The following is a 27,682-nucleotide window of genomic DNA, read 5'->3' as shown; positions in this document are numbered from 1 at the left end:
GTCTAAGGTTTAACCATGATGATTAGTGACACAAACATGCAGATGTTTATCTATCCCACGCGTAATGAGTTTGAAAAGTGAGCTCTTATGATCTATCTGTTGCTCTCATTGCTTATTGTCAGTGCAAGCCAGACTCTCACACGACAGACAACAACACGCATGGTGTCAATTGAGAAGTCTCAAAAAAGTGACAGGGAGAAGATGAATAAAGCCAGGGATCAACTGTCTTACTTGTTGATCTGGGCCAGGAACATTCCCTTGAGTGCGTAGAACTCTGCAGTCATCTCCTTGGTGAAGTACTTTAGGTTAGTGGACTCGATCACCTCCAGACCCTGACAATACAACAATGATTGCATTTAAAATGCTCATATATTTTACGGATATGAATTTTTCATACTCTAGAATAATTTCACATCTAACAAAAAACAGGGCATCTGTTTTTATTTTTGGGCTCAGTAGAATGCTATATTGCATGTAAGTCATGATTTAACAAAAAACAATTGCTGCAAGGTAGACTATAGGTATTTTCTAATGCAAATAACTAAGATTCAGTATATTTAACAGTATCTCAAAACATTAGTAAATGGTACTATTTATCTACAAGTATATAAAAAAATACTGTCATGTAAAGGGCAAAATATAGTCTGTATTTTTACGCGAACATACGCGCATGGTCGAACACACAGCGTTGCGAAGTATAGTTTTTTTGACTGGTACATGTACACAGACGTTCAACGCATGGACATTGCAACAAAATGCAATGCATCTTCTCGGTTACATACTATGTTCGCCTGTAAGCACATGTGCAACCAACGCGTATAATATACTTGGGCTATTTTGAAGTTACAGTATATAGTCATCATTATGTTACATATCGATGAAACCTTTTAAATCAGCACAGTAAGTTCAAATACGGCAGCATGTCAAAATGTCAAATTTGATCAGATTTCCTGTCTTGTGACTAGTTGTCTTTTTTTTAATTATTATTATTTTTATATATTTATTTATTTTTCTCTGTGTAAGCTATGTATGTTAATGTAGTAAGGTCTGTTATGCGTCTCCCCCTGTTATATATGTTATGTAATGTTGTATGTTTTCTTTAATGTAATGTTTAGTGAACATCCAATAAAATAAAAAAGACTAGTTGCCATGCATATTTTGTCACAAAGCATACAAGAACCAATGAGATTTAACATAAGCTCAAAATATTTAACTGCTTTGTCTCACAAATGTATTGTATGTAATATATATGTATCAAATATTAACCCACTGGAGTCATTTGAATTACTTTAATAATGGATGTATGCGTTTTTTTGGCCCTTTGCCATGTTAAACGCTGTATAAGATGATAATGATGGCATCAGAGAATTTTTCTATTTGGGTTAACTATTCCTTTAACAGAAGCATCTTCTCTTAAAGGGGCCATGGCATGAAAATCTGACTTTTTCCATGTTTATGATGGGGTCCCCAGTGCTTCTTTCAACCTAGAAAATGTGAAAAAGATCAACCCAGTAACTTAGTTTTGGTAAACCATTCTCTACAAGCAAATGAAAAAAATAGGTTGTTGAAATGTTGCTCTCCTTATGATGTCATAAGAAGCTCTTATTATAATAATACCGCCCCTTAATCTGCACTATCCAACCACAGCACTGCCATTTTGTGCAGAGAGAAAAAGAGAGAGAAAATAATTGACAGCACAATTGATTTTCTATTGCAACAAACCACCATCATTGTGATCAGTGTTTGCACTTCATCCGCTCATTTGCATTTTAAAGGACACACCCAAAACGGCACATTTTTGCACACACCTACAAAGTGCCAATTTTAACATGCTATAATAAATTATTTATATGGTATTTTGAGCTAAAACTTCACATATGTGCTCTGGGGACACCAAAGATTTATTTGACATCTTAAAAAAGACTTGTGCCATGGCCCCTTTAATTAATATCCATCACATCGTCGTAATTTATTTGTATACTGTCATTTTAAATGTGTTTTTAGGATCTGTGGACACCCGGAATAATCAAATATGTTGGACTGGCCCAGCGTGTATTTTTCCAACCTAGAATTCCTAAACATAAAAAGTCAACATCACTGTCAACAGAGTATATCAGTTATAGACATCTCTGTAACTCAATCTATGACTGCCAGGTGAGCCTTAGTGGCTTAAGAGTGTGCCAGAACAATGATAAAGGAGAGCGAGAGAGAGAGAGAGAGAGAGAGAGAGAGAGAGAGAGAGAGAGAGAAAGAGAGAGAGAGACCTATTAAATCCAATGGTAGTTTAATGACTTGAACTCAGCTGAGGCAGCTCCATTAATCAGGCTTAAGCGAATGCTGCAGCTAACACTCCATTCCTTACACTGTTTGGAACGCATTTCTTACTCTGACAGCACCACAGTCACTCTCAGCCTAATGAGAGCCGCGTTACTTCGATTAAGAGACTTCAGCTAACAGTAAAATGAGCAGGTGGGTCGACACAATACACCACATATAAATACAGATTCATATTGCTGCACAAAAACTACTCCATTTTCTAGTTGTCTGTCTTCAATAAATAATTTAAATTAATGAACAAATCAATAATATTTATTGTATAAAGCTTTATATTAAATATTGTTCTATTAACAGATATACTTGAAAAATTCAGGACCATATATCCAGCATTCCTATTGCTCAGTTAGTAAGTATAGCACTGCGCAAGCGTAAAGGTTTTGGGTTCGATACCCATTTTTTTAACATACTGTTAAAACATATTTAGCTTGAAAGCACTGTAAATCCCGGAGTCTAGTTTTTTTTTAAAAAACCGAGCGTACAAACACAGTCGACTGCAAAGCATATTTATATGACTCGTGCATGTGCGCAGAAGTTTGACACGTGCATTGTGACAAATTGCAATACCACTCTTGGCCTGCATACTACATACTCCTTTGCGTGCATTGTAAACATAGGTTGCAGATGCGCATAAACTTTTAAAAAATCTGGTGATGCGTGCACAATACGTGCGCACTCTTCTGATGACGAAAATTGTGCCACGCACCCTGTATATGGATCAATGTGTATGCGTAAAAATTGACTTTACTTCGGCCTTAAGAGTACATTTACACAACAATGTACTACAAACTAAAAAAGTTTTTTTTTCACGTTTTAAAAAGATTTTTGGGTACAAACAACAATGTTGTTAAAGCAATCCTAGTTTACCAGTAGTTCAGTAAACTTACCAGTAGCAATAATCACACAATCTCTGAACACATAATATATGCATGGTCATGACATCAAGGTTTTACAAATGTGTTTTTGAGGTTTCAGGGTTCCCATACCTTAGTTAACTTCAAATTCAATGACTTTTCAAGGACTTTCCAATACAGTTCAAGGACTAAATGTGGGGACACATTAAAGGCGGAGTCCACGATGTTTGAAAAACGCGTTGGAAAGGGAGACGGGCCGACTACCAAAACACACTTATAGCCAATCAAATCAAATGCCGGGTTGCGTATGTGTGGGGCGGGTCTATCAACAGAAGGTCCAGATTCTATTGGGGTAGGGGCGTGTTTGTTTAGGTGATTTCAAATATCAACATTGGTTTTTAAACATCATGGACTCCGCCTTTAAGTGAGAGCAAGGTTTCATCGTGTTACCCATTTGAAGATACATTGTTACAGTTTCCTTTTGAGGGAACTCACGCTGCGTCACATCGGTGACACTTTGGGGACGCCTCCAGTGGTAAGTGCATCTGAATCTGTATATCAAATTCAACCAATGGTGAGGCTTAACGGCAAAGAAAGGGTGACATGGAAGCCAGGAAGTATATCGCTATCTGAAATTGCCAAAGATGGCGTAACAGTGACGCAGGAAGTATGGCAAGGAAGATGCAGCGTCTCGTTCCCTTCTCAGGGAACAACAGTTACACACGTAACCCGAGACGTTTTTATGTGTCAAACACAACTATGCAAAAAAGCATTTTGGTATGAATCAACATTCGGATATAGAAGATATAAGCATTTAAAGCGAACCGTTTAGCACATGTGCTTAAAAGGCTAGAAATTTTATGATATCATCCTACACTACACACAGGGAATAATAATTTTTTCCCAGAAAACAAATAAAATAGATTCAAGCACTTTCAATGACCTATATCTATGTTTGTATATTTTCAAAAACTTCCGAAGGCCTTGAAATTTTTCCCAAGGATTTCAAGGACCCGTGGGACCCCTGTAGTTTACAAAATAATGCTACGATAATGGTATCATTTTTTTTAAAAACTTTGCGTTGTCATGCTCTCAACATCCCGGTGTTGTGTAAATGAATGATCAAAATGCAAAAAAATCTAATTTTTTTAAAGCAGTGTTGTGTAAATGCCCCCAAGTCGCTTTGAATTAAAGCCTTAGCCAAATGCATAAATGTAATCATATTGGCAAGATTGATAGTTCACTCACCTGCATGCATTCATTCTTGCCCATGACTCCAGCCAACTGCAGGTAGCATTTAACCTGCTGGCGGATCTTCTGGAAGCAGTCTACAATAGGCACAGTGGGGATGGTGTGGATGCGACTCAGTATGTCCAAGGCCACATTGACCAGCCCTTGCTTCCGGCCGATCTTTCCGTACTGAATTATGGCTGATGCGGAGGCGTGCACGCCAAGCATGGCATTATTAGTGTTTGGGTCGTGTTGCGTGTTGGTCTCGTATGCGGTCACAATGGCTGCAACAAAAATGATGGAATCAAAATGGATTACTTTTAGACACAATAACTGTACAATAAAGTAATACCGTAAGAACAGTGCAAATGTACATCAGTACTGTACATCTACAGTAAAATATAAGTTCCAGTCATTAGTGATCATTATATGTGCATATTTTTGCACATGCCCCAAGCGTACCCTGATAGTGGTGCTGACGCCACATGAAAATGCTGCTCCAATGGGAGAGATCATCGGAGACAATCGGTAGTCTGTTTCTCCAGGTTTTCACCACGGTCTTCATGTCGTGGAGGCTGGTATTGCGGCCCAGGTTGGCGGGCTGAAGTCCTGCATTAATCTGCGCAGCTTCCTGTAGCTCAATGATCTGCTGGGCGGCCTGAGGTGAGAATATGCCAGGAATAAACAGATAAGAATCTCAATGCACCTACCACTAAACATTTAATGGAAGGATGAAACCTGCACAAGCCCTCTTTTCAAAAGAAACATCAGAACTCAATTCGGAGAGCCACAGACATCCAAGGAGCCAAATATCACACGCGCACAGCACTCCGAAATCCATTACTGTGACTGTATTACAGGCTTAAGATTCCTATTGAGAAAGAAATGCGTAGTAACAAAGTCTTGAGGTGGCTGGGCGAACGGATGGATCAAAGAGTCTTAAAAGCCATTTACTTGGAGAAGGAGTGCAGGAGAGAAGCGTCTATTCCCTTAATGTGTAATTGCGCTCTCAGGCGACTATTAGGCGACACCAGTACAGAATACGGACTTTGACGACCCTGAAAATCGCTCGACATTCCTTACAAACCATTGATGCTTGATCCTAACATATGAGTCTCCAAATACACACCTTCTGGTAAAGGTGCACTTTTTAAAGGCTACACAGGCCTGCGATATCCTCTATGAGTACGAGAGTGAAGCTATATTCTAGCTGTTTACTATGCATTCAACGAGTAGCCGGCATCAGCCAGGATAATGAATTAGGGCAGCATCCAAAGACACATGCACGCATCAAAAAACAATCCATTCAACATTGATATCTGGTTTACAAGATAAATGTCTCAAATCAGTCTATGGACTTGCCAAATCAAATCCCCCAAAACAAAATAAATTAGGCAATACAATATTTTTCACAATTATCTGTTAATATCAGCTGATGGCACATTATAACCTTCATTCGAAGTGCCCATTCATCATGTAAATTTAATTTTCTTGCAGGTATTTAATCAAACACTATCTGATGAAGAAAAGTAATTACAAGCCATTTAAAACTGGGCCCCTCTCTCTCTCTCTCTCTCTCTCTCTCTCTCTCTCTCTCTCTCTCTCTCTCTCTCTCGTTTGAATTGCTTGGACTTGGTTTTCTGGTATGTTTGCATTCAAGAGTGCAGGTGTAAACAGATTCAGTTATCAGTAAATTCAGTTATCAGTGAAGTCAATTGCTTTGGGACATCAACTGAAGTTCTAAGGGTCTGACTAAAAAAAGCCACCAAAGAGTGGCCATTTATGTCTGATTTGTTACAGTGCCTGTGAGGCTTTACTGTATTGATCTTCCTCCAACATTGTTTTTTTTCTAAACCCTAAACCGAAAGTATTAAACATTTAATCTCAAACTGTTTAACATGCAGGCTATTTTCAAACTTAAGTGTAATTTATAGCTGTGTATAGGTTGTGCGTAGCCTGACGTGCACCTTGCCAAAATTTTAACACCGCGTACATTCTACACGGACCGCAAGTGCTGTGATTGGTCCACTAGAAACCCTCCCATCAGGTAAAAAAAATCGTCACATTTTTTCATAATAAATTGCTCCTTGCAACGGTAAGGTCAAGTTGAGGAATGATTTAACTTAAACTGCAACAAAAGTCGCTGTCTATTTACCTCCATCACTGCTGGTCTTATCAAATCATACACAACAAGCTGCTTCTTCTTTGTTTGTGGGTTTACTCCCCAATTTCTTTAGAAAACACTCAGCAATGGTTGAATGATGAATTTGCTCATGGCTTGTGCACTAAGTAGACATATAAACAACAATAAAAACCTGATTTTTCCCACATTGGGACAACCATTTACAAGATATTCGCTGTGTGTTCTTACAACGTCAAAACTGCATTTCACTTACAGCAAACCAAAGCTGAATCACTACTCGCACCAAATAAAAGCAAGTACTCTTCTGTTTTTTAAATATTAACAAGCATCAATAATCATTAGGGGTGTGACGAGACACTCAATCCACGAGACAAGACGAGACACGAGATTGGGTTCACGAGAACGAGACAAGACGATATTTTTAGACTTTTTAAGAAATCCTCAATGATAAAATAAATGAATAAGAAACTTAAATCATGTTATTTTTAAATGTTTTAACTAATCAAGGACTGGCCCTAACAATTATTTTGCTAACTGATAATGAAGTAATTTGTTATTTTGGGGTAATAAAAATAGACCCAAGTGAGCAATAGCATTTAAAATTACATAATAACGAAGATGCAATAATAATTGGTTCAAATAAAGTATCAAAACCAAGTTACATTAAACAACATTAACAAACACATTACATTGTGGTCTATAAATAAAAAGCATTACGTATGTATTATAACAAATGCCTGCAGGGGGCGACAGTGGACTCGTTTCGGGGATGCTATCTTCACTTTCACTTTAGATGGAGAAACGCTTATTTTTAGCCAAACAATGTTTAAATCCATTTAAATATTTAATGTCAATTTATTTACAATGGAACGATACAGTCACTGTCATTTTGAGCAAGAACATGCAGACATTAAATCATGTAAACTCTGAGTGAGGGTTTAATCTGCTGAGACTTCACATCTGACACTGATCGACAGACTTCACACGAGTTCCCAAACGAACAATATTGGAAACCCAAACAAAAAAGCACACGCAGTAAAAGACAGAATATAATGCATGCACTGTAAAAGGGTCAAACAGAAAGCTGCATCCTCCGGAGATCACATATGCAGGCTGCATACGTCATCAAGGTTTATTTCAGATAATTAACTGAGCATTACATTCGCAAGTCATGGGCATATTACAACGATTTGCGATTAACTAAATAATTGTTAATATTCTCTAATAATGTCTTTATGAAAATGTAGTCTACAAATACGATCTCCGAAGGATGCAGTCTTTTTATTTGAGAAACAGCCAGCATTACATCTCCACGAGAAATCTTATGACATAATTAATCTCGCGAGACACATTTAATCTCGCGAGATCTCGTCACACAAAAGAAGAAATGACAAAAGACATATTCTGCATAATGGGAATATAAAAGGCAATTATACAAAGTTTACGCATTTTGCTTATCGCTGGTTATATCTGACCACTTGTTGTGCTTTTGAGAAGTCATTATTTAAAACTGACAATCAATTTAGATTAAGTTAATGGTGGTGCTTAATCTAAATGGGAGAAAAGGCATTAAAATGTGGCTGGAAAGCTTCTGGTTCAAGGGTGCTTCAGGTCAACCTCACCTGCAGCAGTGGAGTGTGTACGTGAGAAACGATGTGTGGTAGTCTCCTCCACTCTCTGATGGCCAGACTGCTGGCCATCTCCACCAAGCGCTCGATGAAGTTGAGCTGCTGTTCCTCGGGGTGACAGATGGCTAGGTAGCCGCGATGCATGTTCACCTTCCAGGCCATCTCCTTGGGACAGCTCAGCTCCACCTGATGCACAAAACCACATAATGAACCAGAGCACTTTCATAGTGGATGTCATGGATGGTGCAAACACGATGGAGATCATGAGGAAGTGGGAGGATGGAGGGACTTTGTACACTCAGACGGTGATTAACACAAAAGGACCATCCTGTATCATCCTAAGGGGAATTATATTGTGATGATAACCAGCTGACTGTACATTATCTGCTTATTACACAGCTACTCACCAAATAAATAAAGAGATATGAAATATTGAAAATTAGTTAATTACATCACAAAAAGACCATTGAGTTCTGCAAGAGACACAGCAGTAGCATAGTGATGGAAAGCAAATATTTTGTTTAGAGTTCTCTATACAAATTATTGGTGACTATAAAATGTAACAATCAATCAATCAGAATCAAGTATTCCAGGAAGTAGTCGGGTCACTGACGTGACGTTAATTATTTTGTGTCCGTATGGTTCATTATATGTAACAGTGTTGTTTTCGTCAACGATGACGATAACGAAATGATTTTGTTGACGCACATATTTTTTATGACGCTAACGCGACGATGACTAGCTTAAAATGTCTCTAAGGTGACGAAAACATGACGAGACGCTTTCGAGTTTTCGTTGACGAAACGAGACGGAACGAAAATGATTATAAGTCTCACGTTCATAATGCAATGAACCATTTCATGGTAAGCTTAAGGTTTTACATGTATCTGCTTGTCAAACCTAAGCCCATTTACAATACTTTTTGTGGTGTATTTAAATAAGGCAAGGCACGCGTTTCTCAACTTTATAAGCGAGGTCTCAGCGTAACACACAAACTCAACACGAGGGAATATTAGGCTAAACTTTTTTCTTCATAACTTTTTGTTATGACATGCGCAGAAGGCACACCGACTAAAACAACGGCAGCCCTCAGGGACAACCTTAATGCACATTTTAATTGTATTAAATACACCACACTTTTTAACCTAAATTCATTGGTTAAAAAATACTTTTTTTAACTAAAATTGACTTAAACTTGAGTAAAACCTTTTTGCGTTTTCGTCGACTAAAACTTGACTAAAACCATTTTGCGTTTTCGTCGACTAAAACTTGACTAAAACTATAAATTTTACAAGTGACTAAAATGTGACTAAAACTAAAAGCATTTTCGTCCAAAAGACTAAGACTAAAACGAAAACTAAAAGGGCTGCCAAAAACAACACTGATATGTAAAAGGGTTAAAATTTTAAATTAAATTTGTAGATTACTTGCATACATTCTCTTTATTGAGGACCAAGTCTAAAATTTCTGTTTTTATTTTATTTTGAAAGAATATTTGGGGGAAAATTGCAAAAATGTCAATGTGGTGTAACCGGTCTGTGTCAATTGGTGTAACTAGTATTATTTTAAATGAAAATATAAATATATTCATAAACATGTGGAATAAAATATAATCATCTAGTTTAGTGTAATATGATTTTTTTACATACATTTTTACATAATTTGTCAAAGATTATTTAGAAAACAGAGCTGTTTTCAGCATATGTCAGGACAAAAATTACAAAAACGCATTAAAATTTACATTTAATAATAACTAATAAAATGTATTTTCGTGTGATATATTAAAATTATTTTTTTTTTATGATTATGCTTTCATGCCATCAAGGTGGATGTCTATGGCGCAATTGGCAGTTACACCATTTGACATTTTCAGGTCCATTCAGTCTTAACTTTCATACAAATGGTGCAAATGTAATAAAATCAACATAAATATGTTATGTGCATTGAAATATACCTGCTTGCATGCTTTAATGACAAGTTTTTTTTTTTTAAGATTTTTGCATTTCTTATCTTGCCAAACCGTTTTTTTCACTGACCCATTCCTCCCATTGGGACAGTTTGATGTCACTGTGGGGTATGACAACACGGAGGGCTTTACGTTCAGTGGTCAGTGAGCACTTATCACAACTGAAATTTGATGGATAACGCGTACGGTCTGGCCTTATCCACCCACCCTTAATTGAAAGAGAGGACATTTAAACTTCGAGAGAACAACCGGTGCTGCCAAGTAGCCTGCCCTGGAACAGGAAAACAAATCACTTCCTAGCAGATGTTTGAGCAATTATTCAAGCACGTATCCGTAAATATTAGATGCAAAGCTAAAGGAGGGGGACGGCGGGGTGGGTAGAGGGAAGGGCTGCAGGGCTGGACAATTTAATTAGGTGTCACCTCAGGACAGAAACCTGAATGAATTCGTTCCAAGTCTCCTTGAACAAGAGCCAGGAGTATTTATAATGTGTCCGGCCCTATCACACACTTTTTCTACTTTGTCTTAGAAGTGAAGCCCATAAATTAACCACCGATGGCAAGGCTACAATCCTGAGTCATAAACAATTCTGCCAGCACAGTAAGCGTGTGACTTTTTGCATTATAAAAGTGAAGTGCTTTCACAATAGGATGAAACTTTAAATAGAGTAATAGTGAGGTATCGCTTCTGGGTTATTTAACTGGACATAAACCGTGTGTACGCGGGTATTAAAGGGACACTCCAATTTTTTTTTTAAATATGCTCATTTCCAGCTCCCCTAGATTTAAAAATTTGATTTTTACTGTTTTGGAATTCATTCAGCTGATCTCCGGGTCTGGCAGTACCACTTTAAGCATAACTTAGCATGTTCCATTGAATCTAGATCTAGACCATTAGCATCGCGCTAAAAAATAACTAAGAGTTTCAATATTTTTCATATTTAAAACTTGACTCTTCTGTAGTTACATCGTGTACTTAGACAGACAGAAAATCAAAAGTTGTGATTTTCTAGGCAGATATGGCTAGGATCTATACTGTAATTCTGACTTCCCAAATAACCCAACATTATGGAAACAATGGATATAGTTTATCTGGGGTAGCAGCGGAGTAGTGCGTAAGTGTTTAACACTGGATTTCGTTGAAATGGAGTGGTCTCATCCGAGTCATTAATTACTGACGATAAGTAAAACTGCATCAAATGTCTGTGTTTTGTTGCAATCGGTGCATGAGGGCGACACGAACATGTAGTGAATCAGTTATCCAGGGACAATGTTTGTGTGTTGTTCACTTGTGACTCGCTTGTGTTTTTTCAGAAACTATCGATAGAGCTGATCTGTCTTTTATAAATCTGATAAAACTAAAGACTCTATAGGTACTCAAGATTAACATGAGATTTGCAAAAACAGCGCGAGTTATGTGAGCTTTTGGTATAATTTTATAATCTTATGTAAAGGAAAAGTATGACGCAGCATTATATGGTGTTCAAACTTTTCTGAAAGGAACATTTTTAGGCGTCCATGTTTTAACATTCTTAAGTATTAAGTAAACATCTCTCTTAAGCTGCATTCAGACTAGCAGAGCGACGCAATCGCATTCATTTAAATGGAAGCTCTGTGACCGTTGGCGACCAGATGTGGCGTGTCCAGTAGCGTGACAAAGTGGAGAAAAGTTTAACTTTTTGCTGATGATGGGCGACTTTCTGGAATCACTGCCAATGAAAGTGAAGCAGTGAAGTTCACGCCATCCATCTCTTGTCAGTTACTGGAGTGGACGTTACTCATTTGACAACCAGATTTTGAAACGCCCCCTAACAACCTCGTTAAAAGAGACGAGCGAGACACAGCTACAAAATCGTTTTTAATGTGAATGTACGTTTAGTGTTTAAAAATTTGCTAAATGGGTTTACCTGCACCAGAGCCTCTTTCATTGCCGCCCAGTTGGACACTCTCCAGGCACACTCCAGCACAAGGTATGGGTTGTTGTGACCTTTAGATTGTCCATATTCAGTCAGAGGCTCCCATTGGTTCAGCTCTTTGGAACAACTAGAAAATAACAACATTCAGAAGTTAAAGCAAAACAAAAACAAAAGAAACCGATTGTGCACAAATTGAATGTTCACAAATTTCATGGAATGTGGACTTGGTCATACAAGTCAGGAAAGTTGGGAAAATACCATGTCCTAACTATTTACAACACAAATCATGTTAACAAAAAGATTTTGTAATACATAAAAGACTGAACCTGATGTTAAGGTGTTTTCTTTTGCTTTCAGTGAAAACAGAAAAATAGCTTCCAAGTGGAACTCAACCTAACTAGGCACCAAACCAAAGCCTGTCAAACTTATAGTTGGAGAGCAATAAATCAGACTGGCTTAATGAGTGGCGGCCTGAAGTGTTGAATCAGAAGCTTTACAGAAACTTTTCATGAAAAAAACAACAACTTACCGGATCCAGTGATCTTCCCATAACTGGTACTCTGGAAAGATGGCAGGTGAAGCATTGTGCTCCTTGCGAGCTTTCTCCATCGCCTTCTCATAGGTTTCTTGAGCCTGGAAAAAAAACATCATTGTTGGCAACACATTTATATGCAAAGATATGAGAGGTACTCAAGGGAAGCAATTGTTTCAGTATCTCACCTGTTCAAAAAAGCCATGCTGTTCGTACGCGATGGCGGTGCTCGTCTCGGGAAACTTGCATCTCTTCTGCCACAGCCCTGCCCACATGTCCTCTTCCTGCAGCAGGGAGTAGAGCTCCGCTAGCGAGTCGAGGATCTCCTGGGGGAATATGAAATAGCATCCTCAAAGAATATAGGGGACAAACACATCCATATTCAAGAGGCGACCCAATGAGATGACTGCTTAGCATAAGCAGCATGAATGCTGGGATATTTTAAACTGCCCTTACTGACAGGTCAAAACAAAACTGATAGAAATTCAGTGGACAAGTGACACAGAGGAACCTTCAGATAGCATAACTTCCTATACCTGCTGTGGAGGTGTGATGCTCTCCTGCTCGTAGAACTCGGTGCTCTGTTTGGGTTTGATGTGCAAGCTAAGGCCCTTTTCAAACGCTTGCTGCTCCAGCATCAAGGTGGAGCGCAACCATAGATTATGCGTCTTGCCCAAGTACTTCAACACGCAGGGTCTGATGGGAATGGGTGGCACGCACTGCGACATGGCCTCCACAAAGCAGTTTAGGGCACTGGGCTGGCAATCCCTCTGAGCTTGATGGCTACCGCTACATAGGAACGGGCCCATCTCGCCTGACAGGGCCTGCAAAAGTGGTTATATAAGACAAGTATTATTAGTATGGTAATATTAGCTTGATCAAGAAAATTATGAAGGAGATTAAAGAGCCACACAGATCCAAAATCGAAAATGACCTGTATTGCAGTGTGTCATGTAGCTTTCCATCAATGTAAACAATGTGCAAAGTAGTTGAACCAAAAAGCGCACGATTAATAAAGTTATTGGCTTCTAAAGTAGGGAGTCGACACTGAATCACTAAATATTAGTATCTGTCGTCGTTTTTATTGCTTGGATTAATGATGAATGATGTGTGTTGATGTTGGTGTTGGTGTTTAAACTCTTAATATATTGTCAGAGAGTTATGTTAGCAAGGGGCTAACGCATGTTGCACTTACGGTTTTGCTATGACCCGGTAAGCTTACATAAATGCTTAAATGAGTGTAAAATGTTAGTTTCTGTTGTCGTTTTTATTGCTTGGATTAATGATGAAGGATGTGTATTGATATTGTTGTTTAAACCCCTAATATACTGTCAGAGAGTGACGTTAGCAAGCGGCTAACGCATGTGAACTAACTTAGTGTTTACATTTTTGCTATGATCCGGTTAACTTACATACTTGATTAAATAAGTTACGGTTTTGCTATGACCCGGTAAGCTTACATAAATGCTTAAATGAGTGTAAAATGTTAGTTTCTGTCATCGTTTTTATTGCTTGGATTAATGATGAATGATGAGTATTGATATCGTTGTTTAAACCCCTAATATACTGTCAAAGAGTCACGTTAGCAAGCAGCTAACGCATGTGCACTAACTTAGGGCGGTTTACATTTGGTGCGATTGCCTGGTCCGAACCCGAGTTCGATTGCTCCCCCCTCCCCATGCCCCCCATGGACTGTGTTCACATATTATTTTTGCATCCGAACCGCGGTACACTTGCATCATCAAGCTGCAGCTGGCGCGTTCTCATGTTGCTTGGCAACCGCTGTAAACGAGAAAACGACAAGCGTGATTGACGAACCGCAAGCAGAGAGATGATTTCTGAATGCCTCCGCAAAAATTGACGTCGGCGGACAGACCGTTGTCATCGAAACGACTTTAGTATGTTTGCGGCAGACAGACGAAAGTAAGTTTCTGTATTATTTCTTTGAAAACAAAACCAAAGGTTTAAAAAAATAAGAAAAAAAGTCAAGCAGGCATTCTATGCATTTTGTTGTCAAGGTAAGTGCACGCACACAAACACACACGTCTGTTTTGGTGGGACATTTCATATAATACGTAATTAAAAGCGATTTGGTATGATTGCGCTCACATTAGCAGCGAACCGATCTGGAGTTCACATGAACCGGACCCCAGACCACCCTTTTTAAGCGGACTCGAGTGCGCACCCGAGTTCGGAAGACAGCGTTCACAAATGTACCGAACTCTGATGTCAATCGAACCCGGGTGCGCACCAAAAATGCTAATGTGAAAACGCCCTTAGTGTTTACATTTTCGCTATGGTCCGTTTAGCTTACATACTTGAGTACATAAGTTTACATAAATGAGTGTAAAATCTTAGTTTCTGTTGTCATTTTTATTGCTTGGATTAATGATGACTGATGTGTATTAATGTCTTTCTTTAAACCCCTAATATACTGTCAGAGAGTCACGTTAGCAAACGGCTAACGCATGTGCACTAAGTTAGTGTTTACATTTTTGCTATGGACCGCTTAGCTTACATACTTGCTTAAATTAGTGTAAAATGTTAGTGTCTGACGTCGTTTTTATTACTTGGATTAATGATGAATGATGTGTATTGATGTCGATAATGGCTTCTCAGTAAATAATGTTAGCACTAGGTCAATACATGTTGCACTATTGTTGGTCTGTGCCACTGATCTATGGTCTGTGCGGAGACTGTGTCAGTTGACCAATCAGAGTAGAGTATACTACTAAAAGGTGGGGTTTAGGCAGACTGAGTCAATGGCCGCGTTTACATGCACACTAATAATGCGATTATAATGGGATTTTGTCAATACTGCGATTATACTTTACCTCATGTAAACGCAATAATTCGATAAAAATAATGCGATAAAGCTCATAACCGCAGTAAGTATGATCGCATTAAAAGAGGTGGCGTACGCCGTTTATAATCGCAGTATGCGTCCATGTAAACGCTTTAATCGCATTTATACCGCACTAATTAAGTGCACGTGTGTTTAAGTCACGCACCTTAAGCACAAATTCGTTTTAAACTTGACATTATGAAGTTTTACATGAACTCTGCCAACACGACTCGCTGTCAGCAGTCTGCCTTCATTCAGAAACAGCTCAAATAACACGACAGCAGTGTATAAAAGCTTTAAGGGACATTATAACGATAATTATAACGATAAATATATTAGTGACCACATCATAATGATAACTTCATGCTAATTCGCTCAACGAGCGCAGCATTACCTAATATTGGATATTTCTTGTAATAAAAACTTTTTGCAATTGTTTACATGTCACTGAATGTATGCTGTTGTTGCATTTACACAGCGGGAAACCAGCAGATGTCCTCAACTCGCTGCGTTTCGCGTAACTAAACAATGAATGTAGTAGGTTAATATCTTACCTTTTGGCGTAGTCAGTGTGGTAGAAAAATGTCACAGCAACAACTGCATCAGCTCTGGATACCTGAGGTAATTTTATGTTATAACCTCAGCAATGAATGAGCTTTCTACTGCATTTTAAGTGCGCGTGCACTTCAAGTTCAAATAGATTTGATTGGCTGTCAATGGTTTATCGTTCATCATGTGCCAAAATCGCTATCGTTATAGTTGTTGTGTGAGCTCTGCTATTATCTTTAATATAAAACGATTTTTAAAACTATATTTTTATATCATGTGAACGCCCTTTACAGGCACTGTCATATTTATATCTTCATCACGGCACCGGATAATGAATCTATAACAACGTGTTTGTCATTTAACGTAAGTAAATTAAAACAGTGGACCATATATGCGAGTTCATCATTTGTGCTCTGCATTGGGCTATGTGTGAATAATCCGAAAATAAAAACTGCATGTAAACCGGAGTGAAGAGGTTAGCTCCAGTCATGTAAACATCTTACTGCGATTAAGACCTTACTCGCAGTATTGGAAATAATCGCATTAATGGTGTCCATGTAAACGTGGTCATTGAACGGCTTCACACAGATCGTTTGGGGATCTCTGAGAAATGGGGTAATTTTAAATTTATATTTTGAAAATAAATTAGTGTTTTTTTGACCTTGCATTAATTTAAACCTGTTGTCCCGGACTTATAAACAGTAATATGACCAGGGCTCCAGACTAACTTTTTCACTGGGAGGAAAGTAGCCCCCAACTGAAAAATTTAGGGGCGCAAGCAGAAAATTTAGGGGCACACACCGTAAATCAACATGCTAACCAAATATTCACATTTGTACTAATTTCCACTGTATTACTAATAAATACTTTGATGATAGATGCAGAAAGTACAACGTGCTGTTTCAAAGTCAGTGTCACATCACAAAAAAAAGGTCAAATTTACGGGTCTGGATGTAAAATTCAGTGGTACACTCTCAAATTTTGGTGGCAAAATGCCACCAATTGGTGGCAGTCTGGAGCCCTGGATATGACGCTTAAAATTAGCATCTTACTGGCTCTTTAAAATGCCACCATTGTTATTTTATGCTCGGCATTGCGTTATTTTTGACAGGGATAAACCATTGCATTAAATATGTCCTAGTTTTCTTACCTCATGCACAAGCAAAGACATGTAGAAGATTGCTACTTTGAATGTGTGTTGTAATAGTTTACAGCCACAGTCATTCCAAATTAAAGCCCTTTAATGAGATCTCTAATACTTAAAGACATCTGGTCCATTAAACTCTCATATTTGCATAAAAGGTTTCATTTCAGCTCATTAGCAAATGCTCCTTGCTTAAGTTCAGTGGCAGGGGCATGAAGACAGCCTGTCTGCCCCCCTCTCCCCTCCCCAATCCAAGCACAGAGCTACGAGATAAATATAGAGTCCAAACCTCAAACACCATTAACGACACCATTCACCCTGATTCTGCAGTGATATGCATTATTATTAGCCAAATGGCCCTTCTGCACTTTAACCACTTTAACCAAAACTACAGCCACACACTCCGCATTTAGATTGAAAGGCCACGTTTTTGAAAAACTGGGACGGTGATGTACTCACGTGCTGCTGTCGGTCTGACAAAATCTTCCAGAGTCGAGGGAAAAGCTGGACCCAGGTCTTCTCAGCCAGAGGGGTGGAGATGTGACACAACTGAACCAGTGCATTCAGCAGCGCTCCTGTCTAATTACACACAAACACACACACAGCAGGCTTATTTAGCGATGGACGATATATCAGCCGACACTTGGCCAATTTGAGATTATCGCATCAACTGATAACCGTGCCGCCTTGGCTGATTTACAGTCCTGCTAGTGCCAATTTTTTCAGAAACAAAATCTCTGTTTGACAATACTATAAAATTAATTGTATAACTGATATTATAATTAATAGGCAATATTGCAATTTTTTGCATGAAATGAAGATTTCATACACTCAAGCAGGTGCACAAACAAAAGTATAATATACAAAATATAAAAATATATATTTTTAATACTAAATATAAAGTTTTATTTTAATATAAAATAAAGTTAAAATGTCTCCTACTAAAGAGAGCACAGCTAATTTTTAATTATATATATTATATTATTTTTTAATTGAAAAAGCAGAACTAATAAGTAGTTTTTTATTCTTGTCAATACTGTTTGATTAATTTTATAATATAATAAATATCAGCAGGACTCTTCAGCTCAGTTTACATGGAAACCAATATGCAGATGAAATATTTTAATGAAAAAATTAATTTTCAATTAAATTTAATTCTATCTGTTTATTTTCACCTACAACACTTAATCCAATTACAGCCAATTCAACAAAGAAGTGCATTTGATTATTCATGTGCACTCGCATCATTACGAGAGCAAATAAAAGTGCAAGCATTTGCATTAGCCATCTGTCAGTCAGTCAAAACTCAATACTACCAATAGACCTGTATTACAAAACACTTCTGGCATATCCAATATCCATATTATACTGGGAATCAATCATTTCAACCACCGGTCTTAACCACACGTGCAGCCCATACATCCAAGACTCAAGCAAAAGGAGATGCTTACGAATTCATCTTTACCTATGCTGATGCTCGTTCAAGGATAAAGAGAGACAAGCTACATTAAACTCTCAAAAAATATCTTTTCATAAGGGACCATTGTACTTTTCCCATGCATGACTGGTCATCACCTCTTGCCACTGAATAATTCTGAGGGCATAACTGCGGGTAAAGGTTTGGCCCTCTGACCGTAAAAGGAATCGAGCTGTTAGCATAAGTGAAAACTCAAATGTGTGCTTTGGTTCCTGACAGCTGCTCCGGTGGGCGAAGGAGGGAAGGTCAGGGCTTTGAACTATTCCACTTCATCATTTATCTAAAGCCTGCTTGAGAGGTGCATATAAAACAGCGCTGTGTCCAGGATAAAACAGAAATCAATGACGGCGTGACCTTAAAGCGCTCACAGACAGAATCCCATGTCGTCGTGATCAAATTCTCTTTAACAGAGACACTTATGATGGAGCAGGTTAATAAGGTAGAGCAGGTCCAGATAAAAAGGAACCAGAATAAATGTGATTAGACTGTGACGAATGGCTTTTGTGTGTGAAATGACTGATTCCAACATATGTCTTTTTTTAGTTTTGTTACTAAGTTTTGTTTTGGTGGCATATGTTTAGGTGAAGTCTCACCTTGACCTCTCTCAGGGAGTCTAGAAACTTGTCGTGGCGGTTGGTGAGCATGTGCAGCTGGTTGCCCGAGTCTCTCTCCGCCTGCTCCTTGGTCTTGGGCAGGCTGGTCTGGTCCCCAGGTGCCAGCTCGATGTCTATCTCCACATCCTACAGATAAAAAGGTCACAAAAACACAAATGTGGGTGGAAAATTTTCTTTTTTTTACTTTTTACTCTTACATGAGGTCTCTCATGCAAAATATTATGCTAGTGATGTATACATATACATACTTTGAAAAATTCATTTCAAGATAGTGCCATTTGCGTTGACATTGATGTTTGATCATTTACACATTTCCAATATGATTATTATAATCATATTTGAAAGCGTTAGTTCACCCCAATATAAAAAATTTCATCAATTACTTTACAATGCGTATTCGTTAATACTCTGCATATTAAAGCAGCAGACACGCATTTAACGGCTCGCCTCTATGAGTGGCCGAATGAAGCATCTATGTGTGTATATATCTATGACAACGATTTTTAACGCATGCATGTGCTGCTTTTATTAATACACGTCAGAAATTACATTTTAAGCACAAAAAAGGCTCACGCGGCTTATTTATCAATGCCTTTACTGTTGTTCTGGGCCATTTATTTTGTGAGATGCATTGCTGTCTATGGGGGCTTAGAAAGCTCTTAGATTTCATCAAAAATATCTTAATTTGTGTTCCGAAAATGAATGAAGGTCTTATGGGTGTGGAATGACATGAGATTACTCAATTAATGACAAAATTTAAAATCTTGAGTGAACTAACCCTTTAATTCTGAAACCTATTTTGTCACCTTAACAGTTTAAAGGGACACTCCACTTTTTTGAAAATAGGCTCATTTTCCAGCTCTCTTGGAGTTATAAACAGTTTTTTCCTTTTTGGAATCCATTCAGCTGATTTCTGGGTCTGGCGGTACCACTTTTAGCATAGCGTAGCATAATCCATTGAATCGGATTAGACCATTAGCATCATGCTCAAAAATGACCAACGAGTCTCAATATCGGTCTAGAAAATCTGAACTTTTAATTTTCTGTCGGTCTTAGTACACGATGTAACTACAGAAGAGTCAAGTTTTTAAAATATTGAAACTCTTTGGTTATTTTTTAGCGCAATGCTAATGGTCTAATCAGATTCAATGGATTATGCTAAGCTATGCTAAAAGTAGTAGCGCCAGACCCGGAGATCAGCTAATGAATTCCAAAACTGTAAAAATCAAATGTTTAACTGTAGTGGAGCTGGAAAATGAGACTATTTTCAAAAAAAAGTGGAATGTATCTTTAACAGTGGCTTATATAGCCTGTATGTTATGTAAAGTAAAAATTCAGAGACATTATTTCAAACAAGCACCAGATTCTAAACAATTTTGTTTCAAACAAATGTTTTTTTATTTGACTAACATAAAAAAGCTGACTGAAGTGCAAAAAAGTTATACAGAAAAGGCAAGATTATCAGTATCACCCACTATGAGGTGATTGATTATCGGTTACTACAGACCGTATATGATACATGCCAATAAACTGTACATATGAGCGTATTTTTTACAACTGACCTCCTCCTTGGTCTCGCTGTTTTCTCTCTCGCGTGGTTCCTGCTTGATGTGCGTGGCCATGGCAAAGGCTGCGCGGTCATGGCTGTCGGCCAAGTTTATGACATTGGTGATGGAGGGGAGCATGGAGCCCTGGCAGCTGGTGCCAATGGTGGTGTTCCTCTCACAAACAGCCAGCAGCAGCTGTGAAGAAGAAACGGCAAAATCAAACTCGGAACTGCCGCCATTCCTCAAACACGCACGCAAACAGCTGCTCCTTATGTGAAGATCACACCATGTGGCTCGCCACAGATTCTCTACGGGAAAAACGCGGTTAACATTCACACTTATATGACACCTGTATGAGCCGGCATCGTTTAACAGCTGCTGTTTTGAAAAACGAGGCTGTGGCACTAGCCCACACGTCTAAAGGCTTGACGTGTACCGAAGAGCTACGACAGCCAATGTTCTCCTGCTCCATCACGGCAGGATGATTCGGTGCGTGTAGGACAGCATTAATAATTCACCAGCCGAAACAGCACTGATTGTGGCAGAGATGGATGTGAGCTGTTACATAAGAGTAAAAATAACAAAACCAAAAGAAGCCTAGTTGGTTACCTACAAGCAAATTTATCTGGCAAAACTCTCAGAAAGATCCTGGATGCTTTGAGATCATAAAGGCATTTAGAGGAAAAATGACATGTTAAAAAACTATGTTAAACTATGCAAGGTGCAATAACCTTTAAAAAAGCTAAACATTTATTTTACACCATGACTATAAATGTACACTAAGGGACGGTTTCACGGACAGGGCTTATCCTTGTCCCAGACTAAAATGCATGTTTGAGCTACTTTAATTTTAAAACTGCTTTCCCTGACTTATTTGAACATATATCAGTGCCATTGTTTTGTTTCAGAATGCACACCAGTATAGGTATGCATGTAAAAAACGACTTGAATGCCCTAAAAATAGGTAAGGCCTAGTCCTGGATTAATCTAAACCCTGTCCGGGAAACTGCCCTTAGTGACCAAATTAAGTTTGATTTCCGAGGAAGACACATGATAAAAATGCATAAGTTTAATGCATTGTAAAAATGCATTTGGATAAAAGCATCTGCCAAATCTAAATATAAAAATCTAAATATATTATTTGCAATTTTTACAATTGTAAGGTCTGTACCTCAGTACACTGTTTAATCCAGAAATGGCTGCCCATGGCTTCCCAGTTTTGCGAGCAGCAAATATAAAGAAGCCTCTCGTAGACGCGCCGCTTCATCGAGGTATCGAACACCTCGAAAAATTTCGCTCTGATCAGCGGCTGGGCGCAGCGCAGGCCCGACAGGAACGCAGGTTCCAGTTTGGATGTGATGTCACTTCCTGAAAGATTCTCATCTCTAAAAACAACACACAATAAAATGCTTAAGACAAAAAACATGCTGCAAGAATGTTGCTTTTTCCCTTTCGAGGGAACTCGCGCTGCGTCACTGCGGTGACACTTTGGGGACACCTCCAGTGGTAAGTGCGTCTGAATGTGTATATCAAATTCAACCAATGGTGAGGCTTAACGACAAATACAGGGTGACGCGGGAACCAGAAAGTATATCGCTATCTGAAATATTGCCAAAGACAGCGTTACAGGGACGCAGGAAGTATGGCAAGGGAGATGCAGCGTCTCATTCCCTTCTCAGGGAACAACAGTTACATACGTAACCCGAGACGTTTTTATGTGTCAAACACAACTATGCAAAAAAACATTTTGGTATCAACATTTGCATACAGAAGATATAAGCATTTAAAGCGAACAGTTTACCATGTGTGCTTAAGTAGTCTATAATGTTTATGATATTATCCTACACTACACAGGGAATAGTTTATTTTTTCAGAAAACTTTCAGCACTTTCAATGACCTATATCTATATATGTATGTTTTCAAAAAATTCCCAGGGCCTTGAATTTTTCCCCCCAGATTCACAAACTTTCAAGGATTTCAAGGACCCGTGGGAACCCTGTAAATGAAGCGTGACAAAAAATCAATATAGAATGCATGTGATGTGTAACAACTAGTGATGTTGTAACAGCTAAAGATGTTGATTTAGGCCCACGGGTTCACACAAGGATGAATTGTACGTGATTGTGGATAAACGCTCTCTCGCCAATGGTGATGATGGCCCCTGATGCTTCTTGCCCCCATTCAATAAAGACCTCCAGACCCACTTCAGCAATCAAAAGCCTGACCCGCCACCCACACAACCAGCCGCAGTCTTGTTGCTAATGGCAATAAATGGAGGGCCGGTGTGGACAGCGGACCCCAATGATTAATCGCCGTAATTACCTGTAGACGTAATTAACGAGGTCCAGGAACTGGCCATTCAATTCAAGGTCATCAGGAAAGCGCTTCTCAATGTAAGTCATCATTTTCACCAGCAGAATGGACTTCTCTCGCGGATTAGGCACCTAGGAACGATGAAAGAAAAGAAAAACGATGATAAAAAATGAGAGCGAGAGGCAGAAGAGAAAAGGGATTGAAAGAGGAGAGGTGTGGGGGTCAGATTGATACACTCCATTTATCTTTCATCTATTGGGAGAGCATTGCGGCACCTTTGCTTTGCTCTTTTTTTTCTCTCCCTGTCTGCTCGTTCGCCTTGAGCTAACAGAACAGACACCTGGGTTCAGCCGTCCGGGCCACAGCGCACTAAATACACAACACCTCATTTACAGCAGAATGGGCTTTAGGCTCAAATGTTTAACATTGGTGTATTCAAACAGTCAACATAAGGCTAGTTTACTTTTGTGAGGCTAGCAAGCTTTCAGGAACACGATGTGTCTTATATCACAGCATCCTGAAGAACGCCTGATGCATGTTATATGGGATGAAGACCGTGTTTCAACTCGGCATCTCTTAAAATCCCAAAAATAACATATAAAATTACTTGCAAGCAGATAATATAGTCTATAGTTACTTCAAGTTATTTTCTGTGCTTTTAAGATTCCTATGAAACAGCATTTTGCATGTTGTATGAAAAACAACACTTAGGTCAACACTTGCACTGTGGGTGTGCTCTCAGCCTCAATATTTTTATCGGCCCTATTCTTCAATAAAAGCCTATTTGCGATCCTGCATTGTGACAGGTTCACAAAAATAATTGACCTGAAATGGGCTGAGAAAAAAAGCATTGTTAAAAATAAGCTTCCAGAAGGAAATGCAGAGTATAGGTGCTACTCACAGCCAGTAACAGCACAAAGTTTACTGAATGCTTTTCCATTGCATAGTACCCCACGGTTTGTTTGGGTTGGGTGAGCTAACTTTTTGGGGCTTTTACACTGGGTGCAGTACATACCCGATAATTTTTTTAGTACCACCTCGGTTGGGGTTACAAACATCCCGAGCTGATACCAAAACGTGGCGCGAAAACACTGTAGATCACTGATTGGTCTGAGAGAATCGCCACTACCAGCGTCATCGCTACAATGTAAAAGATTAGCTTTACCTTTAGTGCTAGCTTACGCTGTCTAGAGCAAACATGTTGGCATCTGTGCTCTGCTTTAAGTTCCCAAACTCCCTTTTAGCGATGAAAAACACCCACAGGTTGAGAATCAGGAACACCAAAGCAATTTTTTCCAGACTTTTTGGCGGCACATTCACGACGCGCATGTCCGCATATATGCTTAAATGCAACTTAAATGAGTCTCAGCGGAGCGACTGATGCCACGGGTGTTTGTACAGAAACGGTAATGTGAGACAGAGGTAGAGATAAACGCGATGTGCAAACATCTATTTGTGGTGGTCAATTCTAAATTTGTGGCAAAACGGCGCTCTCACATGATGTCACAGCAGTAGGCAGCGCAAATATAATGACACACCTATAATCCCTCCCACTCCGAAGTGTTACTAAACTCTATGGAAAAGCTAACCAAGCCAAAGTGAGGTGAGCTGACCTGACCTGACCCAAACCAAACCAAACCGTGGGGTACTATCCAATGGAAAAGCACCATTTGCTACTGTGTTAATTGGGGTAACAGGTTTGTTCAACTTCAGCTGTGCTGTGCAGACTGATCAGGGTGTGACATCACACATCATGTATGCATTCAAATTGCTCTCGGGTACGGCGATGCCACACGCTGATCGTATGTGCGGATCCGCATGAAGTCAAACAAACCTTTTAATGGAAGAGCGTTGAATTTGGCTGTTTTTATAGAGAGAGACAACAAAAAGGTTTTGGGAGAGGTGTCAGGAGGACTGAAGTTAAGAAAAAATGCAATAAATGTATATATGTGTTATGATATGATGATTTCAGCATTTTTGCAACTTAGGACTGGGGAGGAAGTTTTGATCAGAAGAAATTTTTATTTCTCATTACGAGACACCTTAAAGTCCCTGTGAAGCCAGATAATAAATGTGTTCTGAGTTTGTCACACCACAAAAAATGTGTTATTAACCAGCCAATCAAATTTGAATGCAAGTAAATAAAATCCACGTTCAGCCCTAAAACCACACCCACATGTGGACTGCAGTTTTTTTCTTAACAGGCTTGTTCGACAGCTGATGGCGTCAAAGTATCGCGAGAGTGATTCGCAAAATAATACGGAGGAGTTTGCTTTTAAATCGCTCTTGTGGAACTTTGACGTCATCAGGCTGTCGTTCTTGCAGTGCTGCATGAAGTGGAACAAGCCTAACTTTTATATAAAGCTACAACCTCAATAGATGCTCGGGATTGTGTTAGGGGCGGAACCATGCCCATTATTGAGCCACTGTTTTAGCCCGCACCCTTTTAACCCTGAACACAGAAATGGTGAAAAACTGTTTAACGATCGAACTTTGTAGTTCAGCACTACATAGTTTACAATCTTTTTGGTGTGTTTCAGCAATACATTTCTAACTTTTATAATGTGTTTAGAAACAATTTTCAAAATTGACATTACAGAGACTTTAAAAAAGACACCATATTCATGACATGTTGGTTGTTGAGCATTTACCTGGTTGGTGGCCATTGGGTTTGAGTTCTTGACCCACTCCTCCACAATCTTCACAACGGCTCGAAGAATCTTTGGGTCGGGAGATTTTTCGATGAGGGAGGTGATGATGACCTGAATGAAGTTCTTCCTCATTTCCATATTCATGACTGACAACCTGGTCTTCACCAGATCCAGACTGAGCATCACCAGTTCGCTTGTAACTACATCCACACAAGAACGAGAGCATGCAGTCAGAAGGAAGCAAGCATGAGACATAATCGGTAGTAATGAGCGAACATTATTTTCAGAGGATTATCTGCATTGTACTATTTTCAAAACCATGAAAATCTAAACTATGTTATACCATCAAGCTGAGGTTCAGTCAGTGTTCTGAAAATACTGTATATCAAAAATTGTACGACAGATGTGAATATGAGCTACGAAATAGAAAATTCCACCTCCTGAAAAACTGGAGAAAAGTGATTAGGTTTTAGTATGGAGAGCCATAGCTGAAGGAGACAGGATTATGAGTTTAGTCTGGCCTCTGAATGTATTTTCTGCTTGATTTGCTCAAGGTAAAATGTGATTGTACTGATCACTCGAACCCTTGGGGTAGAATATGTTATAGGCTGATTTCCAGTTCGACGCTGGCTCATGCTGTGTGGAGGTCTTGGGCGACACTGTCAGGGTGACATTGCATTTCGAAGCCTTCCAAACACGCCAGGCCAACGTGTATGTGTCTGTTCAATCCTATCTCATGTACCATTTAAAAATCATAATAGCATCTAAAAGAACCACCGAGCCCATGGGATTGTCTCGGTTTTATATTCTGCTGGACACTGTTTTTTTACTTCAATCACAGAAGATGTTTCTCAGTAGGAACGGATTTGTGGGCCAGTCTGAGAACATTCGATTGGCCCTCCTGCAGCACCCAGTGGTCAAATATGGACACCACATGCTGAAGTTTAACTCCATTGTTTCTTACACTCTATTCCAAGGTGACAACGTGTCTTTTTGTCTTTCGTCCAACTTTTTAATCTCTTCCAGATGATGACAGCAGACAGAAGGATTAAGGCCGTCCCAGTAAAGCCTGAAGTATAGTTCATTAGATAGTTTTGTAACTACTCATACTTTTTACGCGTAGGTTGTGCATGCAAGTATGTAGTATGTAGGACAGGAGAGGTATTGCAATTGCATGTGTCGACTGTTGGTGTACGTGCATGAGTCAAATAACCTACGGTTTGTAAAAAACCTATACTCCAGGCGTACATTTTCCGTCTTCATGTGAAGAGGCCAAATTTAAGACAGGCTGTCAGTTCTGGGCCAACAACATGACTCAACAAAGCAATTGATCTTAACCTACCTCAGCTGTCTTCCATATACCAAAATAAACCATGCCGAAAATCTTTAAAAACAGGCTTTTGAAATGGAGGAAACGGTCTTAAGCGAGTGCAGATGGGTTAATGTCAGAACCAGGCCGGTGCTAAAGCACAAAATTGCTTAAATTGAGCCAAGTGTGCTATGTTGCATTAGCTTGGCACGGTTGCTTAGAGACAGCAGCCAATTAGGGATTGATTCGGCTTTGTTCGGACAACACAGCGCTACTCCAAGCGCCATCTGACCTCCATGAGGTTGTAAAAAAAATTGGAATAGTCACCTGTGCTAGTTTCAGCGGCTCCTGGGTTGGGTTGCGGGCTCAAGTGCTCCCTCACCATCTTCTGCAGCGAACGCATGAAGACGGAAATAAGGCGGTCGATATAGCTGGAGTTGTTGCTGCAGGCCGACTTCAGGATCATCAGCGTTCCTGGAAGAAGAGAGGAGAGAAAGTGGTAACTCAACGCCCTGCGGCCCATGTGATGCTGTCAGGGACAGCGCACGACACGCGCCTGCTAATGACTTTGGGTGCAGGTTCTTTGTCCCGATAGCTGTATTACAAGGACATTTGTTGAGAAATCTAACC

The 27,682-nt window shown here is 39.2% G+C and overlaps 1 protein-coding gene across 1 annotated transcript in view; it reads right to left on the bottom strand.

Moving 5' to 3' along the window:
- The window catches only part of LOC141363333 (transformation/transcription domain-associated protein-like), a 59,132-nt gene that overhangs the window by 13,998 nt on the left and 17,452 nt on the right, over positions 1-27,682 (bottom strand). The window contains exons 15-29 of the mRNA XM_073865971.1: positions 27,380-27,526; positions 25,744-25,943; positions 23,102-23,223; positions 21,950-22,163; positions 20,794-20,973; positions 19,211-19,357; positions 17,600-17,719; positions 13,139-13,426; positions 12,791-12,928; positions 12,600-12,703; positions 12,062-12,197; positions 8,184-8,375; positions 4,881-5,076; positions 4,437-4,702; positions 232-332 (exon numbers count right to left, since the gene is read on the bottom strand). Coding sequence (XP_073722072.1) covers positions 232-332; positions 4,437-4,702; positions 4,881-5,076; positions 8,184-8,375; positions 12,062-12,197; positions 12,600-12,703; positions 12,791-12,928; positions 13,139-13,426; positions 17,600-17,719; positions 19,211-19,357; positions 20,794-20,973; positions 21,950-22,163; positions 23,102-23,223; positions 25,744-25,943; positions 27,380-27,526 — 2,551 coding nt within the window. The remainder of the gene's footprint in view (positions 1-231; positions 333-4,436; positions 4,703-4,880; positions 5,077-8,183; positions 8,376-12,061; positions 12,198-12,599; positions 12,704-12,790; positions 12,929-13,138; positions 13,427-17,599; positions 17,720-19,210; positions 19,358-20,793; positions 20,974-21,949; positions 22,164-23,101; positions 23,224-25,743; positions 25,944-27,379; positions 27,527-27,682) is intronic.

Source organism: Misgurnus anguillicaudatus, unplaced genomic scaffold (genome assembly GCF_027580225.2).
Source record: "Misgurnus anguillicaudatus unplaced genomic scaffold, ASM2758022v2 HiC_scaffold_34, whole genome shotgun sequence".
In the NCBI taxonomy this organism is placed as follows: Eukaryota; Metazoa; Chordata; class Actinopteri; order Cypriniformes; family Cobitidae; genus Misgurnus; species Misgurnus anguillicaudatus.
This window is presented reverse-complemented; position numbering and strand designations above follow the sequence as displayed.